This window comes from Acanthopagrus latus, chromosome 10, assembly GCF_904848185.1.
Source record: "Acanthopagrus latus isolate v.2019 chromosome 10, fAcaLat1.1, whole genome shotgun sequence".
Taxonomy (NCBI): domain Eukaryota; kingdom Metazoa; phylum Chordata; class Actinopteri; order Spariformes; family Sparidae; genus Acanthopagrus; species Acanthopagrus latus.
This window is the reverse complement of record NC_051048.1, coordinates 15,515,895-15,541,415: the sequence shown is the minus strand read 5'-3', so window position 1 is coordinate 15,541,415 and position 25,521 is coordinate 15,515,895. Positions and strand designations below refer to the sequence as shown.

At 41.7% G+C, this 25,521-nt stretch overlaps 2 protein-coding genes across 5 annotated transcripts; both read left to right on the top strand.

Moving 5' to 3' along the window:
• Nucleotides 1–861: 861 nt before the first annotated feature.
• nectin4a (nectin cell adhesion molecule 4a) lies at nucleotides 862–18,268 on the top strand. 4 transcript variants are annotated; one of them, XM_037111597.1, is made up of 11 exons: nucleotides 862–1,234; nucleotides 5,761–5,943; nucleotides 6,585–6,752; nucleotides 7,450–7,728; nucleotides 8,393–8,510; nucleotides 12,404–12,558; nucleotides 12,671–12,830; nucleotides 13,264–13,339; nucleotides 13,748–13,810; nucleotides 15,263–15,451; nucleotides 15,588–18,268. In XM_037111597.1, the coding sequence occupies exons 1-11, from the start codon at nucleotides 1,186–1,188 to the stop codon at nucleotides 15,975–15,977; spliced, it is 1,830 nt and encodes a 609-aa protein (XP_036967492.1). In that variant the 5' UTR covers nucleotides 862–1,185; the 3' UTR covers nucleotides 15,978–18,268. The 4 variants fall into 4 exon arrangements, with proteins under 4 accessions (XP_036967492.1, XP_036967494.1, XP_036967493.1 ...); XM_037111599.1 differs by lacking the exon at nucleotides 862–1,234 and adding an exon at nucleotides 4,159–4,218; XM_037111598.1 differs by lacking the exon at nucleotides 862–1,234 and adding an exon at nucleotides 5,246–5,383.
• Nucleotides 18,269–18,954: 686 nt separating this feature from the next.
• On the top strand, nucleotides 18,955–25,124 carry otub1b (OTU deubiquitinase, ubiquitin aldehyde binding 1b). Its single transcript, XM_037111601.1, has 7 exons — nucleotides 18,955–19,289; nucleotides 20,721–20,782; nucleotides 21,387–21,485; nucleotides 21,644–21,762; nucleotides 22,087–22,171; nucleotides 22,596–22,790; nucleotides 24,545–25,124. Exons 1-7 carry the CDS (start codon nucleotides 19,247–19,249, stop codon nucleotides 24,740–24,742), a joined length of 801 nt encoding a protein of 266 aa, XP_036967496.1. The 5' UTR covers nucleotides 18,955–19,246; the 3' UTR covers nucleotides 24,743–25,124.
• The last annotated feature ends 397 nt before the right edge of the window (nucleotides 25,125–25,521 follow it).

Here is a 25,521-nt window from a genome sequence, read left to right as displayed (position 1 = left end):
GTTATGGTTTGCATGTAAAGTCCTGCTTGTAGTACAGATAGAGCCGTGCACAAACACAAAATTGATTGTTTAACTTGCTTATCAAATAATTGTGTCTCTTTTGAGACTGGTGTCCAAACCTGTCTGCTAGAGATCACGTTTATACAGGGAGTGGTGAGCCTTTAGTTGTAAGGTAAATAATCACAAAAAAGACATGAAAACAATACTTTTCTGACGGTGGTTTGGCTGCTGGCTTTTAAAGGGTTATGTAAGTCTGTAAAGATTAAGTCTGTGTCACATTGATTATTGACATGATTGACGTGATTAAAAACCTGTTGGAAATGTCACCAGTAAAGGAGAAAAATACTGTAATGTGATCATGGGAAAAAAACATACAGTCTAACGTACTATTATTTATGTATGACATTTGATTATACATCAAATGTCTTGATTAAAAAATTGGTTTATTCTTAGTTTTTAGAGTTAGGTGTTGTAAATCTGCTTAGTGTCTCTGTGTTGGTCACCTTTGCTGGTATTTGTGTTCCTCCCTTTCTGAAATTAAAGGATTAATTTGTTTTGCCATGAGGGAGGAGGCATCTTTTTTGTTTTGGCGTCAGCCGTGTAGTAGCCTATTATAACGCACAGCCTGTGTCGTTTTGGACGCAGTTAAAACTGGCTCTCCGTACCTGCCTCTCCTCTGAGCAGAGCAAGTAAAGACGAGAAAATAACTGTCATGTTGCCTCGGCCAAACCGGAATGGTGACTTTTGGTGCAAATGTGTGCGTACCAGCGTGTGTGTGTGTGTGGGAGAGAGGGAGAGGGAGAGGGAGAGAGAGAGAGAGAGACAGAGAGAGAGGTGTAGCACAAACAGGTGTATCCCGAACAGGTAAAGCTGCGCCTTCTTTTTTTAACAAACATGATGGCGTGTGCCTGACAAAAGCAACCTCCACCAAACTGAAAGGACTTTTATTCTTCTCAGGGATTGAGTTTATACAACTATAACTTTCAAAAGGGAACTGGTACTGAAAAAAAAAAAGCCTCCACCGCCACCAAGGATGATCCAGCAGCACGAGGCGTGAAGCTGTCTCAGCATTTCATGCATGACTGTCTGTCATGATTTAGGATACTATTACCTGGACTGATGAGCTTTACCTCGGTGCTGAAATTGTCCTAACTTGTGCACAGTTAACAGTAACTGAAGAGGAGAATGACATCCCTGCTGCTCCCTCTGTGTCTCTGTGTCCTCTGGATCTTTGGTAAGATGGCTTTATGTGAGTCTGTCCAAAGGAATATTGTGTAAAAAAAAACAAACTCTGGTATTCTTTTAATTCTTCTGTTTTTATCTGGTGTTAGATATGATATTCGTACAGGGCTGTGCTGTTTTTATTCATCAATGAGTTTGTAGTTGTGTACCATTTCATCTCAGATATGTTTTCTTACAAGGCCTACTCCCAAACGCCATTTCAACAGACTGGTAATATGTGTAGTCATGTTTGGAAGACCATGACATGTAGGCATGTCAAATGTGGTCTCAAAAGAAAAAAGACGTGTGGATCAGTGACCTTTGGTGGATCAGTGATTATCAAAGCTGGCCAGGAGCTGTCCCACAGCACCTCATGCATATTCATACGCTGAGTTCTGTACACCCTGGGCACGCTGCCAGCTTTTCACTGGGATAGACTTAGCCGGAGCAGTACGGTTCAAGAAAACACTTGTGGCGCTGTCTGATATTTCAGGAAGAACAGGTTGCTATTGATCAGTTCCCCTCCTGTCTGAATCAGAGGGACTGCACTGGACCCTCCTACTGTGTGTGTGTGTGTGTTAAATGTGATAAATGCGGGACGCCCTTGCCTCCTAGCCTCAAAAAAAAAGTATTTCTACTGTGCTGTTGTACATTACAACACAATGTATCGCAGTGCATAAACCAGTATCACCCTGGTGCCGATCGAATGGGTAAATTCAGGGATGTGTCTGGCAAAACACGCGCACTCAAACATTATCAGGTAATGATAAGAGTGAAACATAACAAGAAAGCTGTAATAGGCAGTGGAGTGTTATGCCAGTAATGCAGCGCCGGCAGATTCCACTGCAGGCTTAAACCTCGGGCCGACAACACACGCACACACACTCATGGAAAAACACACCTGTCTGTTGTGAACACTCATCACGTCTGATGGTAAATTCATGAATCACAACCTAGCCGCCGACATATCTCAACAGATTCCCACATCAGGCATTGAATCAGCACCTGTGTGAGACTGACACACGTATCCCGAGACTGTGAGCTTGTGTTCCCATGAAAGTCTATTTTCTCGGGTGCCTGCTTGGTGCGTCGGATGTTTTGCAATATAAAGTTTCCACAGAAATCAGTGTGGATCAACAGAATCATCCATCATGTTCTGTTGAAACACGAAAAAGAGACCTTTTTGATGGTAGTGTTGCTAAAACTGTATCAATGCTATGCCAGTGCTACCAAAGGAAACAGAAAGAGCACTATTTCTGTTTCCTGTCAGAAGGTTTGTTATTGCTCTACCACGTTCTGGCTATTTAAAGTACACATACTGTGATTACTTTCAGGTTCCTAATTTTATTTTGGGTTACTACTAGAACAGGTTTACAACCTTTAGTGCTCAAAAACACATCCGTTTCTTTCATATACTATTTAGGACTGCAGCTGTCATGTTTGGCTGCTGTCTCTTCAAGGCCCCCCATAGCGTACCCAGTCCCCTCTGATTGGTCAGCTCACACACACACGAGCCAGCACAGCTAACAACCACAGACCAGCTTTTCTAAATCAATGCTTACCTTCCAAACTAGGCATAAATAATGTGAATGTGTGACAGTAATGACACAAAATCGCAGAATTCAAGGCGCACTACTGACGAGGCGTTTCAGGAACACTGTTTTCTGTGGGAGAGAGGAACTATTGTCGGTGCGGACACTGACACCGTTTCAACTTTTCATCTTTTTTACATGCATGTGAACCTAAAAATACACACTGAAGGAAAGGAACACAATAGGCCTTTACCGTTTTGATTTTTGACTGGCAAATCAACAGCCGTGTTCGCACTACATCTCTATGGAGGGCAATACTGGACGCACTCCAGACTGAAACAACTTTTAGATGTTTTTCAACAGTAATTTTCGCACATTCATGGTACCCAGAGGATGAATCATAATGACTTGATGTTTTCCCCTGAATACCATCACGGTTTTACCATCAGTGATTTAATTCATCAGATGCGTACATTTGACCAGTGAAACCACATTCCCAGCATGTGGTTGGAGCTAATTAGAAAAGAAAGTGAATGTAAATGTCAACAAGCGAAACTAAGTTGGTGAACTTATGAAGAATAAGAACTTTTTAACAGCGTGCTGGCGTTAGCTACTGCAGTTTTCTTGTTACAATTCTGCCACTATTACTTGCAACTGATACTTTTAACAAATGCTTCATATTAGAATGCAACTTTAACACATAATAGTGAATCTAAAAGTGTAGACGTGTACTTTAAGTCATTTGTAAAAACAAGTTAGCGTTACAGCACAACACATGGTTTGTAGTAGAAAACATTGAGAATCTGTCATTTATGCCAGTAAAGCTGCGATGTTTTACTGATTAGGTCATTTAAGAGGCAACTGATGAAAAGGCCAGCCATATTGTATTTCAGCTTAGACACACATGGTCTGCCATGTTGTGAACCGATGCAGCAAATCATTAGTATTTGGGTGCAGTCCATTTGCTGCAATTCATTTCCCATGCAAGCGGTTTACACTCTCAACAGGGTCATCGGCCTCAGGAAACCATTCCTTCTGACAGTAAATCAATCACCAGCAACACGGGCCCAATGCCAAGAGCAGCAATAAAATCGTAGACTGTGTGATGATGAATCACCTGCACAGGCTTTCAGATGGCATATGAAAACATTACGCTTGTATGCATTATTTCACAAAACTTCATAAAATTTTATTTTAGCAATTCTATGCATGGAGAAATATCCCGCTGACGGATTCAAACAAACTCAATCCCTTTCCTATTACCTGTAAAACACAAGTTGCAGGGATCAACATCTCGTGACTGTGTGTTCAGTAAACGTAGGTGTGATTGCTCGAGGACAGCACAAGATAAGCCGACACCTTGTAGTCCGTCCACATGAAACAGTATAATTTGATCTGTAGACAGACAGAAGGAAGACAAAATGGAAACACGAGAGAGGATTCGCGTCAGTGTTGGTGGCTGACGGTGAGAGACACACAATACATAGTGTGTGTTGACTGTGTTTTGCGTCCCGTGTGTTTCCGGAGGCCTTGTTGAGTGTCTTGTTCTGTCCAGACGCTGAGGTGACGCTCTGTAGGTTTGCTTTGGGAGCTTATCTTGAGCAACTAGTTAAGCGACATATCTTCACCTGTGCTGAGTTCTTGTGATAGACAACCTGTTTTCTCTCTCCTCCCTCTTTCCTGTCTTCATTCTGTGTCGACTCTTTGAACCCCACCTGTGCTTCTATTCCCTGAATTCAAACCTGAGGCTTGGTTTGTACAGGTACATGTTGTGATACTCTCACAGGACATGCTAACACTTCTACTCACAAACACTAAGAGAAACTTAACTAAAGGAATAGTTTGAAATTTTAGGGAAGTTCACTTGTTCGCTTGCCTGCCAGGAGATGAAAATAAAATGACACCCCTCGCCTCGTATTTGTCTGTTTAATTTACGGCTACAGACAGCAGTCTGTTAGCTTAGCATTAAGACAGGAAACAAATGGCAAATGGCAAAAGGCATGCTAATAATCCAGCGCACATTCCCCCATAAAACCAATGGCCTAGTTTGACTTCATTCAGTTTCTTCAAGATGTCTGACCTCTCATCCGAGAAGCGCCTCCAGTGACCTGGATGACTGAGAACCTCCATCAGCGTTAATTTTTTAAGGGTTGAATAAAGGATTTAATCTACCATATCAATTAGGGAGATTATATGGTAGGTGTATACCTTCTGTCTGAGCCAGGCTGGCTTGTTCACTCTTTGTGTTAAGCTAACTGAATAGAAAGAAAATAAGTATTAGGCTACTTCCCAAAAGTTAACCGCCTTTCATCTGTCATATTTTGTCTGTAGCTAGCCGGCGTCATTCAAATATAACACTCTCCATTATCAATGAATTGGAAACTATCAACCACAGGGTCAACAGGAAGACACCATGACAGTTTGTGTTAAATGTAACACTGTTGATATCTGCTGGGAAATGCGTGGCCTAATCACAGATTCTTCAAAGCGCAAGCTAGCTAACAGGCTAGCGTCAGTGACAAAGCAGAAGCTCAAATCAGAACGTGACTTGTTTTCATTCATTGCAATACTCAAAGACAAGTAGCCTATAGCTACAATTCGAACTTGAAAGGTCAGCAGGGACAAATTAGGTAAGACGGTGGCCAGCGCTCAGTGCTTTGTAAATTTAGCTTCTTCCTTGTATCGCCTCTCACTCTTTAAGCTAGCAAATTAGAGAGCTGTTTTCTCTCACTAAAAATGTGTTAATTATTCCAGACCCACTCTTTCTCCTAGAGCTATGTTAATTCTAAGTCATCGGCCTAGAGGTTCAGGGTTAGACGTCAAAGGTCATTGTTGCAGTGTCAAGCTCAGCGGCACTGGATTGCGCATTCAAAGCAGCCAGCCGCTTGCGTGACCTCTGGAACTACTGGCGTCAGGCGCGTTATCTCTTCCTCGCTACATCTCTTTTATTTCTCGAACACCAACTCTTGAACACTGCATGTACTTAGCTTCCCTTCTCCTCCTTTAGTTTCAGAGATACAGGGAGGCTTTCTGGATCTCCCTATGAAGGATCCCATACGCACCCTGGCAGAAGATGAGACCGTCCTGTCCTGCCTCTACCAGCCGACCGACGGCAATGTGGTGGTGCAGGTCACCTGGTACAAAGCCAAGGAACAGATCATCACTGCACACCACACGAGTGGGCAGACAGGTCAGTTGTCAGCGTGGTCAAGTCACGGTCACTTCACCTCCTCTGACACACACAAATGTTTTCTTGAAGAATATCGTCACACTGAGCAACTGTGAGAAATTCCAGTCACTCGCAAACTGAGCAAACTTTTCTAGTCATATTACAAGTTGACTTGACATTTTGATTCGACAAGTGTTGCTTGGAGGCCTCTTTTCTCTGCTCATAGATCTAACAGAGCTTTAAGCCTTACAGTGTTCAGCAATCATCTGAACGTGTTAAATGAACTATAGACTGTGAGAGACGCTGACATTTCTAACTGTGATATCACAGGAATATTTCAAGGGTGCCAAGACTGTGGTCTTTGTACTGTTTATTTTTGGTCCTCTTTAGCTTAATATGTGGTGACGTAGGAAGCTTATACCACTTGTGAGTGTGAGGCATGCCGCATAAGACTGTGAGCTAAACATTCAAAATGTAAATGGAACTTCAAGGGTGCAGGCGTTTGCATGGAACTGAGAGTGACAAAAGAAACCCCGAGGTCTGTTTTGAACTCGCTGGACTTAATTTTTTGTGTCACATCCTCCCCAACACGGTCCTTCAACTCTATCCCTCTCCTTTGCCTCTCCCCCTGTTTTTTTCCCTGCCTCTCTTTCTCTCCGCAGCGTTTGGGTCGTGGTCTCGACGTGTGCGCTTCAAAAGCAGCGACCCCACCGTGGACTCATCTCTGGTCATCATGAGCACGGAGGTCACTGATGAGGGGAAATACATCTGCCGCATTAGCACCTACCCTTCAGGCAACTTTGACAGAGAAATGTCACTCATCGTGTGGAGTGAGTTTTCCCATCTCATGGCTCCGCTGTAGTAGAGAAAAAGACTTGAGAGAGCTTGGTTTTAGTTTGTTAAAGCGGCAATGAGATTGCTAATATGCTGTGGTTAAATGATAACTGATAACTGCAAAAGTATCCAGTCACAAAAGGAAGTCATGTGACAGTCACTAGCTGTTTCATAGCATACTTGATTCACATGCTTATTTTTCCTTCATGACTAATGATGGAGTCACACATATTGATAACTACATATTTACTCAACACCTAATTTGTCAATGTATGAAGCATTTTCATATTCTCCTAATAAGGACAGGACAAATGTGTTTTTTACTTTAAAGTTATAATCAAACAATCAATTGACCACTCATAAACTCAGATGCATCTGCTTCATCGGGACTTCATACAATGAATGGTGTTGGATGAGATTTAATTGACATCAGCCTGGCAACACATGCAAACAACCCAACAACTATCATCACATTGCTATCCAGATGTTGCCAAACAGTGATTGGTGCACTGAAATACATGACATCACCTTCCTCCAAATATCATAACTAGTGAGAACAGTGAAAATACAAATAATTCTCTTTGAAATCCCAAAATATTTTTTGCCAAAATCTGTGCATACACCACTACCTGCTAAGTATATGTACTTATTATCAATATCACACTTTGACAACCCCCCCCCCCTCCCCTCCAGCCAATCCCATCTCAAGCCTGGATCCTGTGATTCTGGTGGAGGGACAGTCCTACAGACAGGCTGCTTCCTGTCGCTCTGTTGCCCGCCCACCTCCCCGCCTCACCTGGGACACCGACCTGAATGGCCAGTCCGTCAATCGCTCCTCTGACAATGGGGCGGTCTCCTCCTACTACTCCCTGCACCCCCTGAGGAGCATGAATGGCAAGAAGCTGGACTGTCTGGTGTGGCATCCAACTTTTTCAGGCCCCCGCAGGATCCCATACAACCTGGTGGTGCACTGTGAGTATTTGTTATTTTGAGTTATACAGAGGCAGGGTAACGTTTTAAAAAAATATATATATATATGTCAAGTTTTGAACTAGATTCTTTATTGTTTCCACATCTGGACATTCTAATACATGTGTGAAGAAAATCAGATTTCACCATATATTATCAGAGTGAAAATGTAAATTACTTGCATGGAAATTCCCATTCAAATATAAAAGTGTCCAGTGCACATGCAGCTATTTTATTTTCACATGCCAATTGCATATGAAAATGTGCAAAAATGTGGAATTCACTCGTGAAGACGCAAGTTGTGTGGGTCTGCATGGGCCATGCTCTGTTTCCACATGTGGAAATTTGAATATGAAAATGTAGTAGGATTTTCATTCTCATGTGATGAAAGTAAATCACTTGTGAAAAGGTCTACTTCACTTGTGGCATTGTTTTATTTTCACATTCTTTTTACAAAATATTCAGTCCACAAGTTTACTTTTCACAAGTAAAAAGGCATTTTTTGTGACATTTTCATGGGACCCAGAAAACACTCATGCAACCAAAACATGAACACATGTAAAACATGCAAACTTCACCAGAAGTTGTCCCTCTTAACTGCTTTAGCAAAACATTTGATTTGTTGCCTCTTTCTTCAAGCTGGCAAATTATTTCTTCCTTCCCCCAGTCCCTCCAGATGCAGAGGTGTCTGTCCTCAACAAAGACTGGTTCGTGGGTACGGAGAATGCTGCCCTGACGTGTGTGAGTGGAGGAAACCCCAAACCACAGAGTTTCACCTGGACCAGGTAGAGTAGGACCCGCCTCCCATCTCAGGCTGTCTGGTCTCATGTGACTAACTGTCTGATGTGTCTGGACACTTTTTCTCATAACTTTGGGAATAGTTATACCAATTACTTTGCTATGATTTCACCAGTCAAGAGTGCAAATGGGGTGTTCAGGGGAGTTGCATTCAGGTCATCCTCAGGGGCGACAGTTACATTGCAAGTCATTTCAGTTCCAGTGTTTGTTTGATGATTTTGACTTAAGTGACTTAAGTGTTTTTTTTTTCCCCAAAAGTTTCTAATTCAAAACAATAGTAACATATTGCTATTATATAAAATACATATCAAGTCATTTAAACATTTCTAGTTACCACATTTAGAAGCATTTCCAAACATGTCATCATGAAATAAAACCTTGTGACTTCCAAGTTGAGTGAATGTCCAAGAAAAATACATAAATGCTAAAGCTTACTAGCATACCTCCCAGAACTGTTTTTGATAAAAAGATTCATAATCTAGAACTATCGACTATCTCATAGAAGGGAAAGGGATTGTGAAGTATTCTGATATTTGTTTAATCATTTCAATCATTCAAGCTTCTTGGATTTGGTTGAACTAACTAAGAAATTCAAATGTGTCCCGTTCGGCGGAAGGAAATTGTCAATAGCATTTTTCACATGTTGCGACATTTTCTAGACTAATCAATTTATGGATTATCTGTGATAACTATTGGCAGAGTAACTGGCATTGAAAATGATCTGTATTCGCCACAGTGAATACTCTGCATTGTATATCAGATCAGTCACAGGTCTGTTTCAAATTTAAATCATGCCGTGTATGAAAAAGACTAACATGCAAATTTGAGTAGCAGCTGCTTACGGACTGTATCTTTGAGTCCAGGTCAAGTGTTGGATCACACACATTGCATTGCAGTAAGAGAGTGTGAAAGTAAAAATAACTTACAAGAAAACACCAACGGGAACCTTTAATATCTGGGGGTTATCAAATGTTCATTAAGTAAAAGTAGGCCTACATATATTGGCTGATAGATTCTTTGAACAAAGAATTAGAGAATCAGTATTTTCTTTTTTAAGTCACTTACAGTATATACTCAGTTGAAATTGAAACTTTTTACAGTGCATTGAGGGGGTGGCTCTCCACCCTTTTTTTACGTGATCTAACCAAACAAGCCCTGGCATTGTCACCCTCTGATGCTGCTGCTGAATGGCAACATATTCAGAAACTGCGTGTGTCATTTAAAAATGCGGCACACTGCTGCCCGGCTTTAATCCCAGTTGAGGCTTTGACTTAAATGCCTGACTTCTTCTGCTTGAGTCGTACGGTGTCGTCTTTAAGCCGTTTCCTTCGGTGCATTACTATATTCTCAGGGTGCGGTGCCATGTTTGGCTGGAAGAAAAAAAAGAAAAAAAAAAATGTCAGCCATGTAAAGTGACTGAAAGAGGAATGGCTCCCATGGAATTATGAGAAGTGACAGTTAGGCCCCAAGGGAGAAAGTCCTTACACACAGACGGCGCGAAGGTACTTTTAAAATATAAAGAAATGTGACTAAAATGTTTGGAGAGGTTTCCTCGGGGTTTGAGTTGTTTTCGCCGGATGATGATCTACACATTAGCTGGTGTTAGTCACAGGAACACACCTTGGGAAATGACTTTTTGTGAGTAAGGCTTATCAGACACACGCCATGCATGTAGTATCCACCCTCATGAGCACATGCACGCGCGTGCGCATGCACGCAGAACCAAGCAACCATCAAAAATCTCTAGTTACAATCAGCCTCTTATTACTCATGCACGCATTTCGCATGAACACACACACACACACACATGTGTGACAGCTGCAGCAGCGGGCGAACCTGTTGGCTTTGTCAATAAAAGGCGGCAGGTGAAGTAATAGCTGGTGTCACAGTGTCATGTTGCGGCTTGCGCAGCGAGCAGACAGATGAGACAGTTTCACACGAGGGAGGGAGGAAGAGGGGGATGAGAAAGAAAGGGAAAGGGATGAGCAGCGCCTCTCAAGGGGGAGGTGAAGTAGAGGGAGCAGGTTGGCATAGGTGTTGGGGGTTAGGCGAGGGGCAGGGGAGGAAGTGGAAGCAGAATGTGTGTGTTATTTGTGAGATGTTATCACGAAGGTGTCGCTATAGCGTATGCAAAACAGACGGTTCCTCTTTCCTGTCAGCGCTGAAACGAGTACAACTGTGCACTGTGCGATATATGAGGGCTAGCGTAGCCTCTGTGAATAGAAACGGGTACGATTCAGTGTGTGCAGCGTTGCCTATGATAATAAATACACCCTGTATGTCAGGGTCGATACGGGTTGACAATGTTCACAGCAACAGGCAGACATTAAGGTCAAGTCTGTCATGTCGGATTAAATCAAATACGCTCAAAACAACAACACTGAGGCAACACCCTGGACTGTGTTGCTCATCGAAAAAAAAACATTTTCCCTGAGTCACACTGCCAGGAACTATGAGGTGGTTCCTCACAGTACCTCAGCAGTTAATGGATAAACTGTAAAACAGAAATCAAGGCAGTTTTTTTCTACTCTCTCTCACTGATAAATGGTGGGCTGCAAACAAAACCACCAGAACGTTAGGGGGAAGGTTTCAAAATGGTTCGCGAACACGCAGGTGGCGACGCTTGATGTTTCCAGTTAGCTCGATAAATTAAGCGGGAAATTAGTGACAAAATACACCACCTACAGAAGCTTCAACTTCTCCAGGGACCGTGCGCCAGTTTTAAACGTGGGAGAGGAGTTTAAACAAGAAGTGGGTTGTATGTTTTCTCTTGACGCAAGAGTGTGTGTGTTGGGGGGGGGTATCATGTCATTTGACACAACCCCCTACACTTTATCCTGCACCTCGCCAGAAATCAGAAATGCTTTCAAGCGAAACGTGTCATCTAAAGTGAATTCTCCGTGTTTCAAAGTGAAAAGAGTCAAACATTTTTGGCAAACAGGAAAGACAGACTGTAGATATATTGTAGATTGATTTTATTTTCCCCCCCAAAGGCGAACCTTGTTAAGACAGTCACAAGTGTGAATAATGTGTGCCTCCAGACCAACTATAGATTTACGCACAACCGCATGAACACATTGGGACTGTAAAGATAGTGTGTTCCTGTGCGTACAACGCTATATGATGTGAGCCGTGAGATATGCTACAACTTGTTCCTGTAACAGACGGTGGAGGAAACAGGTTGAGCTGTATTACTGATTAAAGCATGCTTTTGAAAAGCAGTAATAGAAGGTGGAGGCGGACAGAAAGCATCATTTCGCTGATCGCCACAATGACTAATTCCACCTCTATTCTGTAATCAGATCTGAGTGATTATTATTCCATTAACACGCAATGGTTTAGATTAAACCTTTTGACGTCACAGACCTCGGTCAGATCAGACACACTGTCACTCAGATGATTAGACCTAACCAAATTATAACCAGAGAGAAAGAAAACTACAGCACTTATTGGAGTGATATTACACAGATTTTGTGTATGTCACTTTCACTTCCTGCCACAGGCAGTATGGGCAGTATGTTCAAGTATGTGTGTGATATATTTTTGTTTTTATTTGTCTGTTTCATTCTGATGGTCTCATTTCCTTCCTTATTTTTTCATGATTGAGATTTTCTTTGCCAACGTAACGTATCATGCCAGTAAAGCCTATTGCATTGGACTGAACTATCCCCCTCCCCCCCAATCAAAAACAAACAAACAAACATTTGCACAGCCCCAAGCAGTTTGAGACACTCTTCGAAATATAGTACAAAACCTCCAAATTGGATGATGTCGACAACATTTAATGCAAACGAGAAATGACTTGATTACCATTTGAACCTGTGTGTAAAGTAAGCAATCTTCATGTGCTAATCTAATGCACCGTATGTACTGTTTACAGAATGGGTGGAGAGTTGCCAGAAGGCGTGATCCCCCACCCAAATGGAACGCTAGCTTTTGGGCGACCCCTAAGCTTGTCAGACGGAGGCAAATACCAGTGCGTGGCGAAGAATGAAGTGGGAGAAGCAAAGGCGGATGTGGAGATTGATGTGACAGGTAGACGACAGCGCTGTCAGCATCACTAAGACTCGTCATAAGAACATATACTGTGGGAAGTAATGTACAGGCGCATCTAATCCTGCATCCCTATGGACTCTTAAATTCACAGAACCTAAAATAAGAGAGCCAGTGATGGAAAACATGTTGATGATCATCGTGGGTGCCGTGGCCGGCGGGCTGCTCATCTTGATGCTCGTCGTCATCATCACCATCACCTGCCACCACAAACGGAAGAACAGGAAACTGCAGAAGGAGCTGTCGGAGAGGAAGTATGTTGACATAGCGTCGTAAGATGAATAATTAAGATGAGATAAGATGAGATGAAACTGTAATGATCTCCTCGGGGAAGATCGAGCCAATAAGAATAACTAAGAACGGAACAAATTCAGGCTATTAAGCATGTTAAAACCGACAGTTACAACGGTAGAGCATGTTCAGTAGAATTAGAGTAGCGTAAAGTGTGAAATTCAGTTAATAAATGACTGCGGAGTGTGCAAAATAACAGCTGGGACAAGGACACTAAGATAAATATTGATGAAAACTAGACGAAAAATGAAAAACGCGCAGTATGAACTGCATTGAACCTTAAAGTACTCAAAAAAACAAAACAAAACACACACATTATTCCCAGTGGAAGTCTGTCAATGTTTTCACCATTGAAATATCATTTTTTTTTCTCTCTTTCTGCCTCGTGTTTCTCAGGGAGGAAATCAGCACTCTCTCCAGGCAAGCTTCTTTCAGGAGGATGAACTCTATCAGTACAGATCCCAGAGGAGCGGTACTATTGCTCAACTATTCCTTTCAATTTGAATGCATATACTGTCCTACCGCGGCATCATCTTTGAATGTTTTCTGCTACGTCTGCACGACCTGATTCGGGCTGTCAGGCTTTCTGACACCCGCTGATCAAAAAATCAGTAGACTGCTAGTCCCGTATGTTTCTCCTCTTTTAAAGGACTGCTATTCAGAAACGTTACTATGATGAATACCTAATACTGTGCTCTATAACCACGAGTGCAGCAGTCATCGCTTGACCTACTTTATTTGTCTTCCCACGGAAACAAGTGTTGGAAGTTCTCGAATCTCATGATGGTAGACATGCAGACTTACTTCAGGGTTTTGGCAAAGTTTGAGTGTGACCTTATTCTCAGTCCCACATCTAATCCAGCCCTCTGTTTCTTTGCAGACAGAGGAGAGCATCCCTCTGAGGGTGGAGGGAACCTTAAGGACCAGCCTGTCTTCCCTCGGGGTCAGTCTACGTATCTATCTATCTCTGCATGCAGGGCCGGGGCCAGGGACTGAGGCTTTACTGTCCAGATGCCAGATGGCTAAGTTCTGAGCTTCGACATTTCAAATCTGAATGTAGTGTGTCTCAGATATTGATAATAATAATCACACACAAAAATTGGTGAAGACCCTTGAGCTACTTCTATGCTTTTTTTTTTTTTTAATCTTCCTGGGAATTTTATTTCTATGGCTTTTTTTCATTTCTTAAATCATCTCTAGCCTAAATCTTTCTTAAACAAATACTTTGACATTTGTAGGAAAGGCATTTTTTTTCTTTCTTGCTGAGAATTATATGGGATGATTTATTGCAGAAAGAGTTTTCTCCAAGTGTCACAACATTCACTAACCAGCACCTCTGAAGCTCACTAATTAACAAGTTGCATCTATGTTGCATCTATAAGTTACCAAATTTTTGGTTTACATGAGGTCTTATGGAAATGACGAGACACCAAGATGTCACTGCGTCCAACCAACAAAGTGTTTCGCAGCTTTCTTTAAAATACCAAGCCGTTTCCTCTTTCACGTCTGTATTCTTAGCTCTAATCTCTAACCGACTGCTGGTTGTACTTTCGTATATAGCTGCAGAAATGAATGTGGTATAATCTTAGAGTAAAATGAAGAGGCACATTTCTCCTGTAACACTCATCCTGAATCACGCATTCCGGTTCACAATTACTGGACATTTCATTTCTGCTCTGCTAAAATCTTATAATTTTCACTGGCTTTTGTATTTTGGCAATTTAAGATCCAGAAAGGAAATTTGAAGAATCTTAAAAAATGGCCCATGATTTCTTAATAATTTCCTGGAGAGAACTTTGTAATTTAGTATTAACTATAGGAAATTATAACTCCCATTTAAACCGAAGTAAAAACCTCTACACTGACTCAAACATTTCTTGGGAAATGCTACCAATGAACTAAAATAAATTAATTGGAAGTGTTTTCATTGCTCACAGCTATTATGATTTCAAAACCACATTGTTATTTCTAAAAAGCCTCTTGGAAATTATTAGGAAATTGTTCTGCCACTATTCAGCCTGCCAGTTAAAGCTATTAAACTACTTTTTAAAATCTTTTATAACTAAAAAATATCAATGCAGTGACACAGATAATAATTTTGACAATGTAATATTGTGCCATTAGTAACTAGATGTCAATCATCAGTTTCAGATAATATTATAAGCAATAGTTCAACATTTTGGGAAACCCACCCCTTGAGAAATTTTGTGCCCAGCCAAGAAATAGTCAGGCCCAAATACTGCAGCATGTTGTTTTCACAATTCAATTTTATTTATTGATGAAACAAACCAGATATAAGTGATATAACTGCTGATAGGTACATTTGTAACCACGATCCATTCACCTGATCATTGTTTGTGTGGATTCTGACCTGTGTCTCTTCCTGCGCTGACAGGAGCAGGCACACTACCGTGACAGCCGATCTACTATCTCAGGTGGGCGAGGGGGAGGAATAGCGTTTGACTCTCTGGGACGACCAGTCCTGCACAATAACTCGCGGAGGGGGCGAGATCGGCTCTTGGATAGAGACGAGGAAAACCGACTCAGAGTGGAGACGTATGTGAGAAACAGCACTATGTCTTTGGTAAGTGTGTCTTAGTGTTCCTCTGGGCAAGTCAAAGCCTGAATTCACCAAATAGTGGAATGCATCTCACCCAGCATTCACATGCTTAACTCGTGGTGGCGCAATTAAGAAGTGTGTCTGCACTGTGACTTTGCAGCAGGAAACTCGTTTCCACCCTCCTCTAATGCCGTCATCCTTCCCGGTGATGCAGTCCACTGAGATCGTGAGACAGCGAAATGGCAGCGCCCTCATCCCGTCAGACGGGGGTTCGCGGCCCGGAAGTGTCGCCAGGAATCACCAGCCCCCTCCCATGAGCTGCAACTATCCACCAGTGACAGATGATGAGGATGAAGTGGATGAAGGTTTGGGAGGTCCAGCCAGTCAGGAGCACCCTGATGACCAAGACAGCGAGACCAACAGCTCGCAGCGGTCCGAGGCTCACAGTGCGCGGCGCTATCAGCAGACTAATGGCACACTCAGGCCCAAACCCCACGCCAATCTGGTCAGTCCCCATGCCACCCAGATCCACAAGGCCCAAATAGTTTAACAAGCAGCTGTGGAACATGTGGAACTGCCAGCTTTGGTCTTGGGAGGGGTTCAAATGCAGATACACTGGCGAGGTCTTGTTTGCAACCCAGAAAACCAGTTTGTGGTTATTGTCAAAAATCTGCACCCTGACTCTACAGTGCTGCATCTTCTTTGTTGTTGTGGAACATGGTGCAATAGAACAAAATCTAAAAGGAAAAATCTACTCCAAAGCTGGACGACTCCCGGATCTCCGCCAGATGTTTGGTGACCTTTGTGATGCATTCCCCACGCATTGCTGGCACAAGCCAAGGACATTGTCACATTATTTCCAGTGCAGCTATTACAGCGTTGAATCACAGGCAACACCTCCCGCTGATCTTTCGCAAGACAGTATCTGTTGCTCTGACAGGTGAATGCAGTCGTTCCTCCCTTTTGTGGGGCTGTCGAAAGCACTCAGGGACATGTACAGTAGGAAATCAAGAAACGCAGGAGTAGTCGACGGGTCTGTGAGAGTGTGGGTTCATCAGAAAAGTCGATTGCAACACATCTCGCAGAGGGTGGATTTTTTTTACTTTAGTGGTGTTCAGTGCATCAGTAACTGTGTCTGTGTTAAGTTAACCTTACACAACACAGTTTGGGATCTGATCCAAACCATGGGCTTGTTCCTCTTTTGCCACACCTGCAACACGCATACCTCCATATTGTCTGACTGCCCTCGTTCCGTTGCCTTGAGCGCTGAGACAGTTTGGATTTTAAAAAAAAAAAAAGGAAAAAGTCTTACTGCCAAAACATGATTAGTATCCTTAACAAGTAGGGATTTGGCAATCTGTATTGGACGAATACACAAATGATTTCCTTTTTTTAAAAAAACCTTTTTGTTAATTGTACAGTAAATTTTCTAGTTCCATTTTATTCCTCTTTCCTCCTCCCGATTCCACACCTACACAAATATAGTAGATCAGTCTCTCTATACACTGCTCCCATGTTGCGAGGATTCAAGTTGAAACGCTGATGTCGAACATGCACAGACACACAGGTACGCCACACACATACACAGTGAATGAAACCGGGAATACGTTGCCAAAAGTTTGTTAAATACAAGTGAATTCTACACTTTTTTTTTTTTTTTTTTTTCAGTTTTGTTCTGTCGATTCATATGTTACTGGATTGCTTGATATGCCGAATTTTGTGAAAACACATCTGGACTCTTACACCAGAGACTATGGAGCCTGCTGTTCTTTTTCTGACATCCAACACTGGAGGCTGCTTTTCCAAGAGAAACTGGACATGTGCCATTACAGACTCCTAAAATTGAGGTGAAACTGAGTGTGTATAGTTTATCTGTGGACAACTGTTTTTTTCATTTCTTTGTTTATAAGTGTTTTGAGTATTATTGTTGGGTTGTGTTACATCCCAGATATGGGGAACAATGTGCCATCGGGGGAATATTAAAAACAAAAAAAAAATCTCTTTTGCTTTATTTGGCAAACATGAAGTATTATTTTGTTCTCTGTTTTATGTTACCTTCTGTACATATTGCTTCATCCAACTCAAATGCCAAAAGATATCTGAGGTACCAATGTTGATTTAAAAGATTGCTGCCGCTTTTTTGGCAACAATGTTACCTGTTATACCCGCCACCACCCTGCCAAGTAAGGGTAGCAGATTAATGGTATTATGTTTGAATGTTGGTTGTATTTGTTGTAGACAGTGCCCCCTGATGTGTACTGCTGGAAAGTGCAGGGATCTGATTGAGCCTACAAACTGCAATGCTATGGAAGACTCTGCATTCCACTGTGATTTTGGAAAAGATTCTCCACAGATTTTCATTTATTTTTGGGGGCTTCGTATGGGTACAAGCTTGTATTGATGGGTGAAAACAAATGTGCATGGTTTTGCTAAATGTACACTAAAAGACAAGCTTATGGCAGAAAAATATTGTCCGGACCATCTAAATACAGAGCACTTTCACTGATACTTATTCTGGTTTGCTAGGAAACTGTTGAGGTTTCTGTGGAAATTTTTGCAGGGAAAAATTTAAGATGCAGATTAAACTGCTGAGGGCAAAAATGAGCTTTGGGTCCTATTTAGCAACCTGTTCCTTCTACTGTAGGCACATTACAGTCTGTTGAATGTCTCTAGTAGTGTTTTTCTGTGGGCCCAGGTTGGCCCACTTTAACTGCGTCAACCCACTTATCACAATGGGAGAATGTACAGTATATAGCCTAAACAAGGCACTCACATTTTGTTTGGTCTGCCACTGTTTTTAAAAAGTCAGATACATAAATAAATAAAAACATATATAAAGAACTTTGACTCTGACCATAAGTGTGTACTGAATGAGGTCATGCATGAAGGGGGAAACATATCCCGACTGTTCATAATCTAGATGTCTCTATCATAAATGTTCTTTGGGATGTACCAGGATCTGACTGAGAGGCTAACAGAGAGGCAATGATGATAACATACATTATAGAGCAATGATAAAAAATCAATTATTAATGTTTGGTTTATGGATAAGCAGCTTCTAAAGTCATTAAAAATTGGATAAAGTGAAAGCTGAAGCCCTGACAATATGAAATGGGGCTTTTTGCATTATTCCAATTGACTACTGGTCCTGTTGACAGGAATGGGAAAGACTCCCCTGGAAATTAGACTATATAAACTTCAAGTGGCATACTCAAAGGTATCATGTGTAACAATTCTCTCTGCTTGTCAAAGACGTCTACGTAGGCATATTGCATTGTAGAGACATTAACTGGAGTTAGCATGCTTACCAGCTAGCTCCAGCCAGTCCTGTCACACGCTACCGCTCTGAGCTCCCATTCTGCACTGCTAGCTGCATGGCTAACTTAGCCAACTAGCTAACAGTAGGCTAGCCAACATTGGCTCACTGTTACTGTGGTTAAATGCCGCCCCTCCACTTTTGGGGATTTCATATTTATTACCTTTGACGGGTGGCCAATTCTCACATGTTGCACCTTTAATGAAAAATAAAAGGGCATGCTGAAACTTCATCGATGGCCTGACTTGATCAACATTGGGAATTCCTGGGAAGAGTGAGAAAGGCCAAGAGCAGCTGGAAAATCTGTTTTTTTTCTTTTCTTTTTCTTTTTAACAGTGCTCTGTACTCAACCTGGACAACTGGACTAAAATAAACTGACTATCTATACAGTATTTGATAACATGACGGTTTATAACAACCAGTAGAGGGCAGCAATACGCCGTTGTAGTGTGTTGTCTGCCTCATCGAAAGAAGAAGAAGAAGAACAGATCTCGATAGCTAAGATGGCGGAGGAGCAGCAGGAATCATCACAGGGAGAGATGGAGGGTGAGAGAAACAGTTACACCGCCAAATATCCAACAAACAACTCGGTCATTTATTTTACAAGCAACGCCCACACCCGTACGAGTGTCCGCTCGCCGTTTCAGTCGTTGCCCTCTCCGTGTTAAACGTGGTTGACATGCAGCGATGAGGGGTAGACAGAGGCCACAGCTTGTTGGCTAACGTTAGCTAGCTACCATTGCTACACAAAGAAAAAACGCTTGTTTAGTTACTGACAGGGCAGCAAGAATTAAGTGACAGCCCTAGAGCGTTTCACATAAGGAATCATTTAGTGTATATGCTTGATATTAAAGACAGGACAGCCTATTTTTGTTACCAAAACGACGTTATTCGTCGTGGCTAGAATTTGTTTTGTTTTCGCACAGGTCGGGCTAGCCAAGACTGACGTTAGCTGGTGTTGTGGATTAACGTGTGTTCATTAGAACTGCTGACATTTGGCCGAAGTGAAAATGTGGCTGTGTTTATGAATGCCTCACTCTTGTTTTAATTTAATCAGATATTTAACCCATTCCGCTTTGATTTTATTTTTATATTTATTACGTCGGTTTGTCGGTTATACCATCCTGAACCACTCATCTGTAGCGTTTTAATGTGAAGAAGACGATTAAATAAACAAACAAACAGATCGATATATTCAGGACTTGATACATACTATACAACATGAGTAAATTATTTTCGATCTGTGTTGAATCGTAGCTTGTTTCGGACATTTGACAGTGTCGCTATAACAGTTTAGCTGTATTGTTTACATTGCAGGGGTGAATATATCACCTGCATACACACCACACTGTGCAGTGTGTGCATGCAGGTAACTCTAGCAACACTTCCCTAGTAACATAGCCTGTGTTTACACTGAAATCCCCAATTTAATACTGCCCAAAATAATCTCTCCTCCTAAACAATGGTAGAGGCTTTTCACACTGCACTTAGCTAAAGTATTCTGAGAAACTTCTTAGACCAAGGCTAGGGTATTTACACTGGCTCTTTCAAAAGGGGACCAAATAAGTTTAACCCAAACTTTGCTGGCCTTAATATACCCCTGGGCTGAGATTATGCAGTGTGAAAAGTCTGTATATCTGCATTTTCTATATTGGAAAACTGCACCTTTGACCATCCAACTTCCTAACAAGGCAAGGCTATAGCAATGTACTCATTAACTATATTGTACAGTTGTAACCATGCATTTTTCCACAAATAAATGTAAGGTATAAAATGACAAGTTTTCCAATCTGTTATGCCTCATGATCACTTGCTCTGTTCTAATACAGATCTTTAAATCCTGGCACCACTTACTTCATTAAAAGGATTCATATGGAGTTGGCATCCACTGCACTTCACTGGGCTCTGTCACCATGGTCTCATTTGCGGTATTATTCCTGAAGCCTAATTATCTCTCTCTCTCTCTTTCCCTTGCAGGAGTGAACTGCCTCGCATATGATGAGGCTATAATTGCCCAACAGGACAGAATTCAGCAGGAGGTGAGAAATCCCTTTTGGGGAATCAATGGGGAATTACCTTTTTTTCAATTAATATAAATCACAGAGGTGACTTGCCATTATTCTGCCTCTGATCAAAAGGATCATCAGGGTCCTGGATTAGAGTAAATTCCTATGAATTTAAAGATCCAGAAAACTGGATTTGGAACTGTTGTGGGGACACAGCGGCACACTTCATATGCAGCTATCACCCTCAGATGGGAAGCCCCAATGTTTTGCCTTTTATTCAGTTAACAATTAGTGTTTTAATCTTGACCTAGTGATCTCTGTTTTCCAAAAAAGGAAAATAGAAATTTGAATCACTGCCTTTTAAATCTTCCTAGGAATCAGCAGCAGTTACCTTGACCTGCTAAAATGACTGATGACTTATGTCTGCACAGCTTTAACCTAATAATTAAATTATCTATTTTATAAAACAAAGAAAATTCCCCAAACTGCAGTTGAGGTAGTGTATAATGAAATATTAGCTCCATAGTTAATTTGGTCTGTCAAAATAACAACCCCAGTCAAGACTTCAGACGCAGCCCACAGTTAAATCCCTTACCGTGCATGTGCTAATTTAAACTTTCTGTGTGTGGGTGTCTAGATAGCCAACAGTAACCCTTTAGTGTCGGACAGACAGGACCTGTCGGTGCTGCAGAGGGAGTACGCTGATGATGACACAGTTTATCAGCTCAAGATCAAGGTCAGTACCTACTCTCAGGTTACTGCACCCACACCGTGGTGCATTTCCTCCACAGTCCAGGGTGTCATTTTATCCACAGCCAAATAACTAAATTGTTACATTCCAGTTACAGTTTTTGCTTTTGAATTTGGTATTATTCTTTTTTGTTGTTGTTGCAGGACCTATACAAAAAATACTCGTATATTCGCAAGACGCGACCAGATGGGAACTGTTTCTACAGAGCCTTCGGCTTCGCACATCTCGAGTCCCTGCTAGATGACAGCAAAGAGCTTCAGAAGTGAGTGATGTGATATGTGATGTGGTGACTGATTGTGCTGTAGTAGCTGTTTATATCTAGACTCAGTTTCACACTACGGTTATCTTGGACTGTTTTGAGTTACTATATGCCAATTTGATATATATTAGTTTTATATCAATTTGACACTTGTAATAACAGGAGCTAGCTACACAGTCATACTTGAACTAACCACAGAGGCTCTTAGTCAGTCTGTCCTGTTCTGCACTGATTTTCATTATAGTTTAAGTGGCAGCTTTTATATTACATATGTTATTGTGTTATATTACTACAGAGTTATTGAACACCTGTGTATTGTCTTTTCAGGTTCAAAGCAGTTGCCTCTAAAAGTAAACTGGATCTGGTTAACGAGGGCTTCACCGAGTTTACCATTGAAGACTTTCATAATACTGTGAGTGTTTTGCGCAATAGAAACCAACACGGTTTATTGCTGACTGACAAACCTCTATGAGGACAACGTTTTTATTTTGCTTATTGATGAGAACTGTATATATGGAAAGGTGTTTTTCATTGCTGCTTTCATTGATTGCCTATTTTTTTCTTAAATGTAAGTTGTAAAATGCATTAAGTCTCACAGTAGCACAGTATATCTTGTATCCTGTTGGATTAAGCGTCTATTTTAATTATGTATTTAAAGTTAACAGCAATTTGCTCGTTGCCCTGCCAACTCTAAATGGTCATCTGCCAAAGCACTTGATGCATTTGGTCAGCTGGAGCAGACACTATCCAACTGGCTAAATCTAGTGAGTCTTAAGTTGTCAAGCTACAAATGAGCATATCAAACTAACAATGTAAATAATGTCTTTTCCTGCAAGTTCATGGACCTGATCGAACTGTGTGAGAAACAGCCAACCCTGCAGGAGGTGCTGGGCTCCTTCAACGATCAGAACGTGTCCGACTATGTGGTCGTGTACCTGCGACTGCTCACCTCAGGCTACCTGCAGCGAGAGCACGGCTTCTTTCAACACTTCATAGAGGGAGGACGCTCAGTCAAGGAGTTCTGTCAGCAGGTGGGGTTTTTGTAAAATTATAATAATTTGTTTTTTTCACATTGATTTACATTTATCTGGGTCTAATTACCAAATTTTGGAGAAATTGCTCACCTACTCTCAGATGTAATGGAAGTAGATGGTGCTAGACATTATAATGTCTCACTCCAGTATTATGACCTTATGAAAGTTCGATAGAGGTGATTTGGTGAAAAGAGGGTTTAGTCAGCTAAATGGGGCTGCTAATATTAGCCTCTTGACTGAATGAGCAAGTGGTTATGTTAACTATTTCACAGCAGCTTAATTTCGTAAACTACCCCATTGCTGGTTTCCCTTGCGTCAAACTGGCCACCATTGGTCTCTACTTTAACCTGAGTCAGATTCCTTGTTTGTGTACATATACTTGGCCGACAAAGCTGATTCTGATTCTGATACACTGTTGTGTTCAATTGCAGCCATGTATTTTTAGCTACTGTAGTAACTGTAGTACTTCAGTAACTTGTAAATCTATCGTTACACTGATGGATCAGGAAGAGCAGCTGGAGGACATTGGAGCGAAAACCAGAAAAATCTCCATGAATTATGATTGGTTTTACCCAAATCAGCGAACAAATATGGGTTTTGTAGTAATCAATGATACCTCCTAGAACACATTGCTGTGTGCCACTCATTGTCTAAAGTTGAAGATTGGTGGTTGGGTGGCACTATATAATTGGTTGTTTTAAGGTTACGCTAGCATCTTGGCATGTTCCTTATGAGTCAGCTGATGGTGTCCTTGGGTATCTCCTCCCAGACCTGGGTCAGGGTGTCAGTGGGCTCCTGGACAGACTGTGGCAGGTGCACCGATACATAACGTCCCATAGGCACTCAATTAGATTTAGGTCAAAGGAATGAGAGGGCCAATCAATGGCATCAATGTGTTCATCATCCAGGAACTGCCTTCACACCCTGGCCACATGAGGCTGGGCATTGTCCTGCACCAGGAGGAACCTGGGGCCCACCGCATCAGCATAAGCTCTGACAATCGCTATGAGGATACCATCCTGGCACTTTACAGTGGTCAGGACATTTGCTATGACACGGAGGTTTTTATGTCCTTCCAAGGGTATGCCTTCCCATACCATCACTGACCCACGACACCCATGATGTTACAGGCAGCATAACGTTCAACACTGCATATCCAGATTCTTTCATGCCTGTCACATGTGCTCAGTTTCTGTGAAGAGAACAGGGTGCCAGTGGTGGACTTGCCAATTCTGGCGTTATCTGGAGAATGCCAGTCGACCTGCAGGGTGCTGGGCTGTGAGCACAGGTCTCACTAGAGGCCCTCGTGCTTTTTATTAACATAAAAATGTTCCACAACACAGTGGAGATTATGATTATGATTTGCTTTGTTCTATTATCCTAATGTTGGCTATTACAGATCTGGTGAGCTTGTATCACGTTTAAGCAGTTATGGGTGGATTAAAATTTAGAGTGATACAGGGTTATGGGCTTTGATATTGGATTTGGCTTGATTGAATTAAGGTGGACTGTTGGGCCTTGGCGGAGGTATTTGCTCTACGGTGTGCAGCTGCTCCTTTTAAGTTGATGGCTACGAAGCGCTTTAGCAGTTGCAGAGGACAGCACAACAAAAAGAGAATGTGCTTGTTTTTGGATGTATATGGAGATTTGTGTTGCTTACAAAGAGTACACTGTCAGCCAGCTATGATAACAATGTAAATTCTACTCAAACAAACCCTCACTTAATGTGCTTGTTCTTTTTCTCTTTCAAGGAGGTGGAACCCATGTCTAAAGAAAGTGACCACATTCACATCATCGCCTTAGCCCAGGCCCTAGACGTATCCATCCTGGTGGAGTACATGGATAGAGGAGAAGGAGGAACAGTCAATCACCACGTCTTTCCTGAAGGCGGAGACCCACGCATCTTCCTCCTCTATAGACCTGGCCATTACGACATCTTGTACAAATAACACTCCTGGCCACAGCCCACCTCATCCTCCTCCTGCTGTATGCTTACAGCAGTGGGTAAAAAAAAATAACTTCAGCAGCCACGTTGATGAAGCATACATCTGTGTATGACATTACACTCATGTATTTGAAAAAAATAAAAATAAGATAAAATCACATTACATACATGCCTCCCTTACCCCTCTCCCCAAGTTTACCCTCAGTCATCACAAAATGGTTAATTAAAAAATCTTTGGAAGAATAGAAGTGACTCCAGGCATTTAGAGTTGTACAGGTTTTTTTTTTCTTTTGTGGTTGTAAATGTTATCTACTTGCTCTATGTTGGATTCTTTTCCTTTGTTACACTGCGTTTCATTGAGTTTTATTAAAGGGATTTACATCTTATTTCTTGTCTTCCTTTTATTCAATCAATAGTCCAAAACCCCAAATTACTACATTTGCATAGCTGTAACACAAGGAAAATCTGACTATTTGAGCCCAGTTACTGCTGTATCTTGTTAAATGACTCCAGCAGTAATTACGTTTTGAAATTCTGCCAGTGGATTAATCATTTTTCAAAACACTCCCAGCTATTAAAAAAAATAATCAGTCCACAGTCAGCAACAAAGTAGGATTACCATCCTAAATCATGCAGGTTGTCCACAGTGTACCTGAGAGTTGAGTGCAAGGGTTGAAATGAAATGCAATCTGTAAACATGGTCAGACTTTAATGTTGATAAGTGTCGTAACTGTCTGAGTAACACTACCGGGAACAGCATCCTCCTAAAAAGCTTTATTAGTC

Excerpts from the sequence above, each read along its gene's own strand:
- nectin4a (XM_037111597.1), top strand. The coding sequence starts at position 1,186 with ATGACATCCCTGCTGCTCCCTCTGTGTCTCTGTGTCCTCTGGATCTTT. Across the intron at positions 5,944-6,584 it reads CCACACGAGTGGGCAGACAG|CGTTTGGGTCGTGGTCTCGA; the intron begins GTCAGTTGTCAG and ends TTCTCTCCGCAG. Across the intron at positions 15,452-15,587 it reads GAAACAGCACTATGTCTTTG|CAGGAAACTCGTTTCCACCC; the intron begins GTAAGTGTGTCT and ends GTGACTTTGCAG.
- otub1b (XM_037111601.1), top strand. The coding sequence starts at position 19,247 with ATGGCGGAGGAGCAGCAGGAATCATCACAGGGAGAGATGGAGG. Across the intron at positions 21,486-21,643 it reads TTTATCAGCTCAAGATCAAG|GACCTATACAAAAAATACTC; the intron begins GTCAGTACCTAC and ends TTGTTGTTGCAG. Across the intron at positions 21,763-22,086 it reads GACAGCAAAGAGCTTCAGAA|GTTCAAAGCAGTTGCCTCTA; the intron begins GTGAGTGATGTG and ends TTGTCTTTTCAG.